At 55.5% G+C, this 14,364-nt stretch overlaps 2 protein-coding genes across 3 annotated transcripts in view; both read right to left on the minus strand.

The window, feature by feature from the left end:
* Window positions 1-12,301, minus strand: part of GCAT (glycine C-acetyltransferase) — a 76,632-nt gene extending 64,331 nt beyond the window's left edge. The window contains exon 1 of one of the 2 annotated variants that reach the window (XM_032980627.2): window positions 9,909-12,298. In XM_032980627.2, coding sequence (XP_032836518.1) covers window positions 9,909-10,140 — 232 coding nt within the window. In that variant the 5' untranslated portion in view covers window positions 10,141-12,298. Of the gene's footprint in view, window positions 1-9,908 lie in introns of both variants that reach the window. The other variant, XM_032980628.2, reaches the window with a different exon arrangement.
* Window positions 12,302-12,320: 19 nt separating this feature from the next.
* Window positions 12,321-14,364, minus strand: part of LOC116957311 (sterol regulatory element-binding protein 1-like) — an 83,767-nt gene continuing 81,723 nt past the window's right edge. Inside the window, exon 13 of the mRNA XM_076055666.1 lies at window positions 12,321-12,414. Within this exon, the coding sequence (XP_075911781.1) occupies window positions 12,350-12,414 (65 nt within the window). The 3' untranslated portion in view covers window positions 12,321-12,349. The remainder of the gene's footprint in view (window positions 12,415-14,364) is intronic.

The raw sequence follows: 14,364 nt of genomic DNA on the forward strand, positions 1-14,364 counted from the left end.
AGGAGATCGTGGGTTCCACCCTGGGAGATGTTAACTACCTCGCCTGGTACGCAGGAGGTCGTGGGTTCCACCCTGGGAGATGTTAACTACCTCGCCTGGTACGCAGGAGGTCGTGGGTTCCACCCTGGGAGATGTTAACTACCTCGCCTGGTACGCAGGAGGTCGTGGGTTCCACCCTGGGAGATGTTAACTACCTCGCCTGGTACGCAGGAGGTCGTGGGTTCCACCCTGGGAGATGTTAACTACCTCGCCTGGTACGCAGGGCACGGCCACCGGCACTTTCAGATTGCGCTGCTCCAGCGGCCGTCTGGAACGCTCTTCCCTCTCGATATTAGGAGACCACTGGGGAGCGACGTTTGAGTTAAAATTATCATCATCATCATCATCGAGATTGACAAACTCATTTCTTTAGAACTTCTTTGTGTTTAGATCGCTGTCCTTCCCCCGCACCTACGATTAGCACGGATGGCTACGTACGGTGCTCGTAAGAAGTTCCAACACACGCAATGACCCACACACAGAGACCCATAGCCTCACACAGAGACCCATAGACTCACAGAGAGACCCACAGACTCACACAGAGACCCATAGACTCACACGGAGACCCATAGACTCACACAGAGACTCCTAGTCTCACACAGAAACCCATAGACTCGCAGAGACCCATAGCCTCACACAGATACCCATAGACTCACACAGAGACCCACAGACTCACACAGAGACCCACAGACTCACACAGAGACCCATAGCCTCACACAGATACCCATAGACTCACACGGAGACCCATAGACTCACACAGATACCCATAGACTCACACGGAGACCCATAGACTCACACAGAGACCCACAGACTCACACAGAGACCCACAGAATCCCATAGAGACCCACAGACTAACACAGAGACCCACAGACTCACACAGAGACCCACAGACTCACACAGAGACCCACAGACTCACACAGAGACCCACAGACTCACACACACAGACCCCCACACAGACCCCCACACACACACAGACAGACCCCCACACACCCCCAGACACCCCCAGACACACACAGACACACACACACAGACACACACACCACTATCATTCAGTTTCCTCCCTTAACTTCGTTCAGCTTCCAAAAATATCCCAAAGCAGACGACTGCCACTGCTGGACAGACAGCCTCAGCAGCTACCACGGGAGTTGTGGGGCACAGCAGGAGCTAGGAGATGTTAACTACCTCGCCTGGTATGCAGGAGATCGTGGGTACAATCCTGGACCCTGTGAGATGTTAACTACCTCGCCTGGTCTGCAGGAGATCGTGGGTTCCATCCTAGACCCTGGGAGATGTTAACTACCTCGCCTGGTCTGCAGGAGGTCGTGGGTTCCATCCTGGACCCTGTGAGATGTTAACTACCTCGCCTGGTCTGCAGGAGATCGTGGGTACAATCCTGGACCCTGTGAGATATTTACTACCTCGCTTGGTCTGCAGGAGATCGTGGGTACGACCCTGGGAGATGTTAACTACCTCGCCTAGTCTGCAGGAGATCGTGGGTTCCATCCTAGACCCTGAGAGATGTTAACTACCTCGCCTGATATGCAGGAGATCGTGGGTATGATCCTGGGAGATGTTAACTACCTCGCCTGCAGGAGATCGTGGGTACGAGCCGAGACCCTGGGAGATGTTAACTACCTCGCCTAGTCTGCAGGAGATCGTGGGTACAATCCTGGACCCTGGGATATGTTAACTACCTCGCCTGGTCTGCAGGAGATCGTGAGTACAATCCCGGACCCTGTGAGATGTTAACTACGTCGCCTGGTCTGCAGGAGGTCGTGGGTACAATCCCGGACCCTGGGAGATGTTAACTACCTCGCCTGCAGGAGGTCGTGGGTTCCATCCTAGACCCTGGGAGATGTTAACTACCTCGCCTGGTCTGCAGGAGATCGTGGGTACAATCCTGGACCCTGGGAGATGTTAACTACCTCGCCTGGTCTGCAGGAGGTCGTGGGTACAATCCCGGACCCTGGGAGATGTTAACTACCTCGCCTGCAGGAGGTCGTGGGTTCCATCCTAGACCCTGGGAGATGTTAACTACCTCGCCTGGTCTGCAGGAGATCGTGGGTACAATCCTGGACCCTGGGAGATGTTAACTACCTCGCCTGGTCTGCAGGAGGTCGTGGGTACGAGCCGAGACCCTGAGCGATGTTAACTACCTCGCCTGGTCTGCAGGAAATCGTGGGTACGACCCTGGGAGATGTTAACTACGTCGCCTCGTCTGCAGGAGATCGTGGGTACGACCCTGGGAGATGTTAACTACCTCGCCTCGTCTGCAGGAGATCGTGGGTTCCATCCTAGACCCTGGGAGATGTTAACTACCTCGCCTGGTCTGCAGGAGATCGTGGGTACGATCCCGGACCCTGGGAGATGTTAACTACCTCGCCTGGTCTGCAGGAGATTGTGGGTAAGACCCTGGGAGATGTTAACTACCTCGCCTGGTCTGCAGGAGGTCGTGGGTACAATCCTGAACCCTGGGAGATGTTGACTATCTCGCCTGGTCTGCAGGAGATCGTGGGTTCCATCCTGGACCCTGGGAGATGTTAACTACCTCGCCTGGTACGCAGGAGGTCGTGGGTTCCACCCTGGGAGATGTTAACTACCTCGCCTGGTACGCAGGAGGTCGTGGGTTCCACCCTGGGAGATGTTAACTACCTCGCCTGGTACGCAGGAGATCGTGGGTTCCACCCTGGGAGATGTTAACTACCTCGCCTGGCACGCAGGAGGTCGTGGGTTCCACCCTGGGAGATGTTAACTACCTCGCCTGGTACGCAGGAGGTCGTGGGTTCCACCCTGGGAGATGTTAACTACCTCGCCTGGTACGCAGGAGGTCGTGGGTTCCACCCTGGGAGATGTTAACTACCTCGCCTGGTACGCAGGAGGTCGTGGGTTCCACCCTGGGAGATGTTAACTACCTCGCCTGGTACGCAGGAGGTCGTGGGTTCCACCCTGGGAGATGTTAACTACCTCGCCTGGTACGCAGGAGGTCGTGGGTTCCACCCTGGGAGATGTTAACTACCTCGCCTCGTACGCAGGAGGTCGTGGGTTCCACCCTGGGAGATGTTAACTACCTCGCCTGGTACGCAGGAGGTCCTGGGTTCCACCCTGGGAGATGTTAACTACCTCGCCTGGTACGCAGGAGGTCGTGGGTTCCACCCTGGGAGATGTTAACTACCTCGCCTGGTACGCAGGAGGTCGTGGGTTCCACCCTGGGAGATGTTAACTACCTCGCCTGGTACGCAGGAGATCGTGGGTTCCACCCTGGCAGATGTTAACTACCTCGCCTGGTACGCAGGAGGTCGTGGGTTCCACCCTGGGAGATGTTAACTACCTCGCCTGGTACGCAGGAGGTCGTGGGTTCCACCCTGGGAGATGTTAACTACCTCGCCTGGTACGCAGGAGGTCGTGGGTTCCACCCTGGGAGATGTTAACTACCTCGCCTGGTACGCAGGAGGTCGTGGGTTCCACCCTGGGAGATGTTAACTACCTCACCTGGTACGCAGGAGGTCGTGGGTTCCACCCTGGGAGATGTTAACTACCTCGCCTGGTACGCAGGAGGTCGTGGGTTCCACCCTGGGAGATGTTAACTACCTCGCCTGGTACGCAGGAGGTCGTGGGTTCCACCCTGGGAGATGTTAACTACCTCGCCTGGTACGCAGGAGGTCGTGGGTTCCACCCTGGGAGATGTTAACTACCTCGCCTGGTACGCAGGAGGTCGTGGGTTCCACCCTGGGAGATGTTAACTACCTCGCCTGGTACGCAGGAGGTCGTGGGTTCCACCCTGGGAGATGTTAACTACCTCGCCTGGTACGCAGGAGGTCGTGGGTTCCACCCTGGGAGATGTTAACTACCTCGCCTGGTACGCAGGAGGTCGTGGGTTCCACCCTGGGAGATGTTAACTACCTCGCCTGGTACGCAGGAGATCGTGGGTTCCACCCTGGGAGATGTTAACTACCTCGCCTGGTACGCAGGAGGTCGTGGGTTCCACCCTGGGAGATGTTAACTACCTCGCCTGGTACGCAGGAGGTCGTGGGTTCCACCCTGGGAGATGTTAACTACCTCGCCTGGTACGCAGGAGGTCGTGGGTTCCACCCTGGGAGATGTTAACTACCTCGCCTGGTACGCAGGAGGTCGTGGGTTCCACCCTGGGAGATGTTAACTACCTCGCCTGGTACGCAGCAGGTCGTGGGTTCCACCCTGGGAGATGTTAACTACCTCGCCTGGTACGCAGGAGGTCGTGGGTTCCACCCTGGGAGATGTTAACTACCTCGCCTGGTACGCAGGAGGTCGTGGGTTCCACCCTGGGAGATGTTAACTACCTCGCCTGGTACGCAGGAGGTCGTGGGTTCCACCCTGGGAGATGTTAACTACCTCGCCTGGTACGCAGGGCACGGCCACCGGCGCTTTCAGATTGCGCTGCTCCAGCGGCCGTCTGGAACGCTCTTCCCTCTCGATATTAGGAGACCACTGGGGAGCGACGTTTCAGTTAAAATCATCATCATCATCATCGAGATTGACAAACTCATTTCTTTAGAACTTCTTTGTGTTTAGATCGCTGTCCTTCCCCCGCACCTACGATTAGCACGGATGGCTACGTACGGTGCACGTAAGAAGTTCCAACACACACAATGACCCACACACAGAGACCCATAGCCTCACACAGAGACCCATAGACTCGCACAGAGACCCACAGACTCACACAGAGACCCATAGACACACACAGAGACCCATAGACTCGCACAGAGACCCATAGACTCGCACAGAGACCCACAGACTCACACAGAGACCCATAGACTCACACAGAGACACAGACTCACACAGAGCCACAGACTCACACAGAGACCCATAGCCTCACACAGAGACCCATAGACTCGCACTGAGACCCACAGACTCACACAGAGACTCCTAGACCCGCACAGAGACTCCTAGACTCACACAGAGACCCACAGAGACCCACACACTCACACAGAGACCCAGACTCGCACAGAGACTCCTAGACTCACACAGAGACCCACAGACTCGCACAGAGACCCACAGACTCGCACAGAGACTCCTAGACTCACACAGAGACTCCTAGACTCATACAGAGACTCCTAGTCTCACACAAAAACCCAAAGACTCGCAGAGACCCATAGCCTCACACAGAGACCCATAGACTCACACAGAGACCCACAGACTCACACAGAGACTCCTAGATTCACACAGAGACCCACAGAGACCCACAGACACAGAGACCCACAGAGACTCACACAGAGACCCATAGCCTCACACAGAGACCCATAGACTCACAGAGACCCACGGACGCACAGACTCCTAGACTCACACAGAGACCCACAGACTCGCACAGAGACTCCTAGACTCAGAGACACGCACACTCACACAGAGACCCACAGACTCACAGAGACCCATTGACTCACACAAAAACCCACACCCACACAAAAACCCATAGACTCACACAAAAACCCATTGACTCGCACAGAGACCCATAGACTCGGACAGAGACCCATAGACTCGCACAGAGACCCATAGACTCCTAGACTCACACAGAGACCCACAGACTCGCACGGAGACTCCTAGACTCACACAGAGACCCATAGCCTCACACAGAGACCCACAGACTCGCACGGAGACTCCTAGACTCACACAGAGACCCATAGCCTCACACAGAGACCCATAGACTCACACAGAGACCCACAGACTCGGACAGAGACTCCTAGACTCACACAAAGACCCACAGCCTCACACAGAGACCCACAGACTCACACAGAGACCCACAGACTCACACAGAGCCCCCTAGACTCACACAGAGACCCATAGCCTCACACAGAGACCCACAGACTCACACAGAGGCTCCTAGACTCACACAGAGACCCACAGACTCACAGAGACCCACAGACTCACAGAGACCCACAGACTCACACAAAAATCCACACTCACACAAAAACCCATAGACTCGCACAGAGACCCATAGACTCGCACAGATACCCAGACTCGCACAGATACCCACAGACTCGCACAGAGACCCATAGACTCACAGAGACCCACAGACTCACACAGAGACCCAAAGACTTGCACAGAGACCCATAGACACACATAGAGACTCATAGACACACATAGAGACCCATAGACTCACACAGAGACCCATAGACTCACACAGAGACCCATAGACTCACACAGAGACCCATAGCCTCACGCATAGACCCACAGACTCACACAGAGACCCACAGACTCACACAGAGACCCACAGACTCACACAGAGACCCACAGACTCACACAGAGACCCATAGACTCACACAGAGCCCCATAGCCTCATACAGAGACCCATAGACTCACACAGAGACCCATAGACTCACACAGAGACCCATAGACTCAAAGAGACCCACAGCCTCGCAAAGAGACCCACAGACTCACACAGAGACCCACAGACTCACACAGAGACCCATAGACTCACACAGAGACCCACAGACTCGCACAGAGACTCACAGACTCGCACAGAGACCCATAGACTCACACAGAGACCCATAGACGCACACAGAGACAGACTCAAAGACCCACAGAGACCCATTGACTCACACAAAAACCCATAGACTCACACAAAAACCCATTGACTCGCACAGAGACCCATAGACTCGCACAGAGACCCACAGACTCACACAAAAACCCACAGACTCAGTGAGACCCACAGACTCACAAAAACCCAGACTCAGAGAGACCCACAGACTCACAAAAACCCACACACTCACACAAAAACCCACAGACTCAGTGAGACCCACAGACTCACAAAAACCCACAGACTCAGAGCGACCCACAGACTCACACAAAACCCATACACTCACAAAAACCCACAGACTCAGAGAGACCCACAGACTCACACAAAAACCCACACACTCACACAAAAACCCACAGACTCAGTGAGACCCACAGACTCACAAAAACCCAGACTCAGAGAGACCCACAGACTCACAAAAACCCACACACTCACACAAAAACCCACAGACTCAGTGAGACCCACAGACTCACAAAAACCCACAGACTCAGAGAGACCCACAGACTCACACAAAACCCATACACTCACAAAAACCCACAGACTCAGAGAGACCCACAGACTCACACAAAACCCACAGACTCGCACAAAAACCCACAGACTCAGAGAGACCCACAGACTCACAAAAACCCACAGACTCAGAGAGACCCACAGACTCACACAAAAACCCACAGACTCACACAAAAACCCACAGACTCAGAGAGACCCACAGACTCACAAAGACACCCACACGCTCTCACACAGTTCAACACACCCACGTACACGGCACAGACATACGTTGTAAACTTGGACCTGTCTGTGTGTGTTGTGTGTGTATATTAATCGATAGTTCCAGTTATTTATTCACTTATTTGAAACATTATTGAGCTACTCCGCTAACTGCGTGACGTTTTGTCCAGGAGCGTGGTCTGGGGTCTGTGGTTTTCGCCGTCTTGCCAAATAACGCAAAGGCTTATGCAATTTCACGATTATGCAACAGCAGCAGCAGCCACGGTGGCGAGGAGATGTTAATGACCTCGCCTGGCTGGCAGGAGGTCGTGGGTTCGATGTCAGATTTCAGACGATGCCTGCTGCTGTATGTTCGGAGTTGTGCGTGAGTGAATGGATGAGTGGGTGAGTGAGTGAGCGGGTGAGTGAGTGGGTGAGTGAGTGGGTGAGCGGGTGAGTGGGTGAGTGAGCGAGTGAGTGACTGAGCTACCTGTGAGTGAGTGGGTGAGTGAGTGGGTGAGTGAGTGGGTGAGTGAGTGAGTGGGTGAGTGAGTGGGTGGGTGGGTGAGTGAGTGGGTGGGTGAGTGAGTGGGTGAGTGAGTGAGTGAGTGGGTGAGTGAGTGGGTTAGTGGGTGAGTGAGTGAGCGGATGAGTGAGTGAGCTACCTGTGAGTGGGTGAGTGGGTAAGCGAGCGGATGAGTGGGTGAGCGAGCTACCTGTGAGTGAGTGAGTGGGTAAGTGGTTGAGTGAGTGGGTGAGTGAGTAAGTGGGTGAGTGAGTGGGTGAATGAGTGGGTGAGTGAGTGGGTGGGTGAGTGAGTGGGTGAGTGAGTGGCTGAGTGGGTGGGTGAGTGGCTGAGTGGGTGGGTGAGTGAGTGAGTGAGCTATCTGTGAGTGAGTGAGTTGGTGAGTGGGTGAGTGGGTGAGTGGGTGGGTGAGTGGGTGAATGAGTGGGTGAGTGAGTTGGTGAGTGAGTTGGTGAGTGGGTGAGTGAGTGGGTGAGTGAGTGGGTGAGTGGGTGGGTGAGTGAGTGGGTGGGTGAGTGGGTGAGTGAGTGGGTGAGTGGGTGGGTGAGTGGGTGAGTGAGTGGGTGAGTGAGTGGGTGAGTGGGTGAGTGAGTAGGTGAGTGGGTGGGTGAGTGAGTGAGTGGGTGAGTGAGTGGAGAGCGGGTGAGTGAGTAAGTGAGTGGGTGGGTGAGTGGGTGAGTGAGTATGACTGAAGCACAAACCATCCACCACCACCACCACACCAACTCAGTTTACTCAGTTTGTATTCAGTTTATTTTGGTATAGCCCTGTGAGCCATTCGGCTCTTGAATCGGAGTGCAAACGCAACAAACAGAAGCACAAAAACACGAGCAAGAACAACATCTTGAAGTGATATTCTTAGCTCTTTCGGTATGAATTACTGCAGTCACGAAAGCTTTAAATCAAAATCTTGAAGTGACTGTGTGTGTTGACTGTGCAAAACAGAAAATCCATGGGGGAAAAACATAAAACAGCAAAAATATTCCTGAAATAAAGCACCGTGCAACCACCAAAAACCACACCACCACCACCACACACCACCACCACCACCACTACACCACCACTACACCACCACACACCACCACCACCACTACACCACCACTACACCACCACACACCACCACCACCACCACACACCACCACACACACCACCACCACCACACACCACCACACACACCACCACCACCACACACACCACCACCACCACACACACCACCACCACCACACACCACCACCACACACCACCACAACACCACACACACCACCACCACCACCACCACACACCACCATCACCACACACTACCACCACCACCACACAAAACCACACACCACCACCACCACACACTACCACCACCACCACTACACCACCACACACCACCACCACTACACACCACCACCACCCCACTACCACCACCACACACCACCACACCACCACCACACAAACTCACAAACTCCCACCACCACACACTACCACCACACACCACCACCACCACACACACCACCACCACCACACACACCACACACCACCACCACACACACCACCACACACCACCACCACCACACACCACCACACACCACCACACACCACCACACACCACCACCACCACACACCACCACACACCACCACACACCACCACCACCACACACCACCACCACCACACACACACACTACCACCACCACACACCACCACCACCACACACCACCACCACCACACACACACCACCACCACCCCACCACCACCACAACACCCCACACACCACCACCACACACACCACCACCACACACACCACCACCACACACACACCACCACCACACACACACCACCACCACCACCACACACCACCACCACACACACGCCACCACCACCACCACACACACCACCACCCCACTACCACCACCACCACACACACTACCACCACCACCACCCCACTACCACCACCACACACACCACCACCACCACCACAACACCCCACACACCACCACCACACACCACCACCACCACACCACCACCACACACCACACACACCACACACCACCACCACACACCACCACACCACCACCACCACACACCACCACCACACCACCACCACCCACCTTCACCGTCGATACGGACGACCGCCTGCTGGCGAGACGTTATAACCCGTTCTCCCTTCCACGTCCCCGCCGCCTTGATGCCGTCCAGCTCGGCCGCCAGAACGTCGTCGAGGCGGGCGAGCGCGCCAGGCGAGCCCGAGGCTCGGCCCGAGACCGAGAAGCCGGCCAGGCCCCCATTGGAGAACGCGGCCAGGTGGCGGTGGCGGAGCACCGCGCGAAGCGACGCAGCCATTGGTCCGTGTGGGGCAGTGACGTCACGGCACCACCACCACGCCCCTCTTTATGGACAGTGGCGAGGGGTGACGTCATCCGAGGTGGGGGAGTGGCGAAAGGGACGCAGCCATTGGTCCGTGTGGGGCAGTGACGTCAAAGGCACCACCACTACGCCCTCTTTATGGACAGTGGGAAGGGGGGGTGAGTGGATGACGTCATCGGAGGAGAAGTGGGGGGGAGTGGCGAAAGGGACGCAGCCATTGGTCCGTGAGGGGGCTCTGACATCACCGACATCGCCACGCCCTCTTTATTGACAAAGGCGGTTAGTGGTGGTGAGTGGTGGATGACGTCATTCCGGGAACGGTGGAGGAGTGGCACTGTAGGCGACGCAGCCATTGGTCCGTGAGGGGCTCTGACGTCATCCTGCCACTCTCATCATTCCCCCACAATTTTACTGACGGAGGAGGGATGAGATGACGTCACCAACACCACCGTCTCCAACAACAACAAAAACTGCGACAAGTCTTCTGGAAGATCGCGGAGGTGTGTCCGCAATTCCGCCTTCCTATTGGCTGGCGGAGAGCGGTTGGATTTCCTAACACGGATAAGATGGGTGGGGGGAGGGGGATTAACCCCCCCCCACCCATCTTCGGAACATTTCCATAATTGGTAGTGTGGATGGGCACGGCGGGTATGAATTGATAGTGACGTCATCGTCACCCATCGTCTATCCACTGTTGGGTAGAGTTGATCGTGACGTCATCGTAGTCTATCAACTGCTGGGTGGAGTTGATAGTGACGTCACCGTGGTCTATGCACTGCTGGGTGTAGTTGAGTGACGTCATCGTAGTCTATGCACTGGTGGATGGAGTTGAGTGACGTCATCGTCACCGTGGTCGATGCAGTGTAGTTGACAGTGACGTCATCGTTGTCTATCCACAACTGGGTGGAGTTGAGTGACGTCTCCGTGGTCTATGCACTGCTGGGTGTAGTTGAAAGTGACGTCATCGTTGTCTATCCATTGCTGGGTGGAGTTGAGTGACGTCACCGTGGTCTATGCACTGCTGGGTGTAGTTGATAGTTACGTCATCGTTGTCGATCCACTGCTGTAGTTGATAGTGACGTCACCGTGGTCTATCCACTGCTGGGTGTTGAGTGACGTCATCGCGGTCTATCCACCGCTGGGTGGGGTTGAGAGTGACGTCATCGTAGTCTATGCACTGCTGCATGGAGTTGAGTGACTTCATCGTTGTCTATCCACAGCTGGGTGTAGTGACGTCACCGTGGTTTATGCACTGCTGGGTGTAGGTCAGTGACGTCATTGTAGTCGATGCACTGCTGGATGGAGTTGAGTGACGTCGTCACCGTGGTCTATGCACTGGTGGGTGTAGTTGATAGTGACATCATCGTTGTTGATCCACTGCTGAGTGTAGTTGACAGTGACGTCACCGTGGTCTATCCACTGCTGGGTGTAGTTGAGTGACGTCATCGTTGTCTATCCACTGCTGGGTGGAGTTGATAGTGACATCATCGTCACCGTGGTCTATCCATTACTGGGTGTAGTTGAGTGACGTCATCGTTGTCTATCCACTGCTAGCTGGAGTTGATAGTGACGTCATCGTCACAGTGGTCTAATCCACTGCTGGGTGGAGTTGATAGTGACGTCATCGTCACCGTGGTCTAATCCACTGCTGGAGTTGATGCTGAACCGGTCCCGGGGCCTCCCCTAGGTAGACTCAGCCTCAAACGAGACAGCTGTGGTGCAGCGGGTGGTGGTGGTGTCGTGAACATCGCCACTGGGGGAGAGACAAAGGCGGCCGGGCGTGGTGGGGCTGACACTGCTGCTGCTACTCGCTACTAACGGCACTTGCCCCTACAGCCCTGCTAGAGGCTACCTGGGGGAGCTTTGTCTGTGTGTGGTGTGTGTAGTACATAGACACTGCTGCTGCTACTCGCTACTAACAGCACTTGCCCCTACAGCCCTGCTAGAGGCTACCTGGGGGAGCTTTGTCTGTGTGTGGTGTGTGTAGTACACAGACACTGCACTTGCCCCTACGGTGTGTGTGAGCTATAGTACAGAGGCAATGGTGATGCGTGCAACACGAAGGTCCGCTCAGCACAAACACACGACCACGTCACGGAATCAACAAGAAATCTGTAATGTACAGGTAGATCGTGACGTCCCAACCCCCCCACTTCCACCCCCCCTCCTCCTCCCACCCGAATTCTCATCGGACAGGAGATGCGGCGTCTTCATTGATGCATGGAAACATGTCCGGAGCGATGAGACCAGCTGAGACACAGACAGAGAGACACACAGACAGAGAGACAGAGACACAGAGAGACACAGAGAGCCACAGAGAGACACAGACACAGAGACACAGTGAGACACAGAGAGACACAGTGAGACACAGAGACAGAGTGACACAGAGACATGGGCGTCACGTGGGTGAGTGGGTAGGTGAGTGAATGAGTGGGTGGGTGAGTGAATGAGTGGGTGGGTGAGTGGGTTAGTGAATGAGTGGGTGAGTGAGTGGGTGGGTTAGTGGGTGAGTGAGTGGGTGAGTGGGTGGGTGAGGGAGTGGGTGGGTGAGGGAGTGAGTGGGTGAGTGGGTGAGTGAGTGACTGGGTGAGTGGGTGGGTGAGTGAGTGGGTGGGTGAGTGAGTGGGTGAGCGGGTGAGTGAGTGGGTGAGTGAGTGAGTGGGTGAGTGAGTGGGTGAGCGGGTGAGTGAGTGGGTGAGTGAGCAGGTGAGCGGGTGGGGGAGTGAGTGGATGTGTGGGTGAGTGGGTGAGTGAGTGGGTGAGTGAGTGGGTGAGCGGGTGAGTGAGTGAGCGGGTGGATGGGTGAGTGGGTGAGTGAGTGTCTGTGTGTGTGGCAAAACAACCCCCTACCTCCTCGCGGTGCGGGACGGGCAACTCTGTCGTGGACAGTGCTGTGGGGGGAGGGCCAATTCCGATTGGCTCCTCCCCTCATGGCGTCTGTGACCACCACAGGGGCTAAACGGGGGCTCTGGACGGGTGCGAGGGGCTGGTAACCCCTCCACCTTCAATGAATTACCACTAAACCACGAGTTAAACTGAAATATGTAACTAATAAGCTACTGGCGGAGCCAGGAGATTGAATATCTACCCTCGGGGCTCCTCCAGAAACAACGAAAAGCCACTTCGTGTGGCCACGTGGAATGTTCGAACGCTCACTGCGGAGGAGAGGCTGCCACTCCTCTGTCGGGAGCTGGACCGGTACCGCCTGGATCTCTGTGGCATTCGGGAGGTCCGGTGGACCGGCTCTGGCTCCTGCCACCATGAGGGGTGGACAGTCCTCTACTCGGGGCAACAGACTGCCAAGCAACAGGGTGTGGCTCTTCTTCTGAACGGTCCAGACCTCCCCAGAGACCTTGGTTGACAGAGGAGGTGTTCAAGCTGGCTGAGAAAAAGCGACAGGCCCACTGTCATTAGCAACAGCATCCCACGTCGGAGAATGAGGAGGCTTACCGCAGCCTTCGCTCAGAGGTTCGGAGAGCCGTGAGGCGCTGCAAGGATGGGTGGTGGTCGCGGGTTGCTGAGGAGATGGAGTCTGCCTCAGTGGCCTGCGATCACAAATCTCTATTTAACTCCATCAAAAAAGTAACCTGCAGCATCATTAGGGGAAAAAACGGTGATCCAATCTCCGACCCCCAGGAACAGGTTTGCAGATTTGCTGAGAATTTCTGTGAGGTCCTGGGGGAGGGGAAATCCCTCAGCCTGGAAATCAATGTGGGACAAAGTGGGGATGACCCTGCTGAGGCTGTGGTGTCTCAATTATTAGAAGTCACCCCCTGTGAGTGGCTGGCTGAGGTGCCATCTGTTGAGGAAGTACTGAAGGCGATCCAGAGTCTGAGACCAGGAAAGGCACCGGGCAGAGATGATCTCCCAAGCAAAATGCTGAGGGAGGGTGGTGTTTGTGCACAGACTGCCCTATATTACATCATAACAACAGTCTGGACCACTGGACAGGTTCTGCAGGATTGGAAGGATGCCCTGGTGGTCCCCCTCTTTAAGAAGGGGGACCGCACAGACTGTAACAACTACAGGGGCATCTCACTCCTCAGTGTGCCGGGAAAGGTCCTGGCAAGGAATATTCAACATCATCCTTGCAAGGCACGCTGAGGAGAGGCTTGCGGAGCCCCAATGTGGTTTCAGGATAGGGCGGTCCTGCACAGACGCCATATTTTCTGTCCGTCTGCTACAGCAGAGGTGTAGGGA

Source organism: Petromyzon marinus, chromosome 72, assembly GCF_048934315.1.
Source record: "Petromyzon marinus isolate PM22_M1 ecotype Great Lakes invasive population chromosome 72, UKy_Petmar_22M1.pri1.0, whole genome shotgun sequence".
NCBI lineage: Eukaryota > Metazoa > Chordata > Hyperoartia > Petromyzontiformes > Petromyzontidae > Petromyzon > Petromyzon marinus.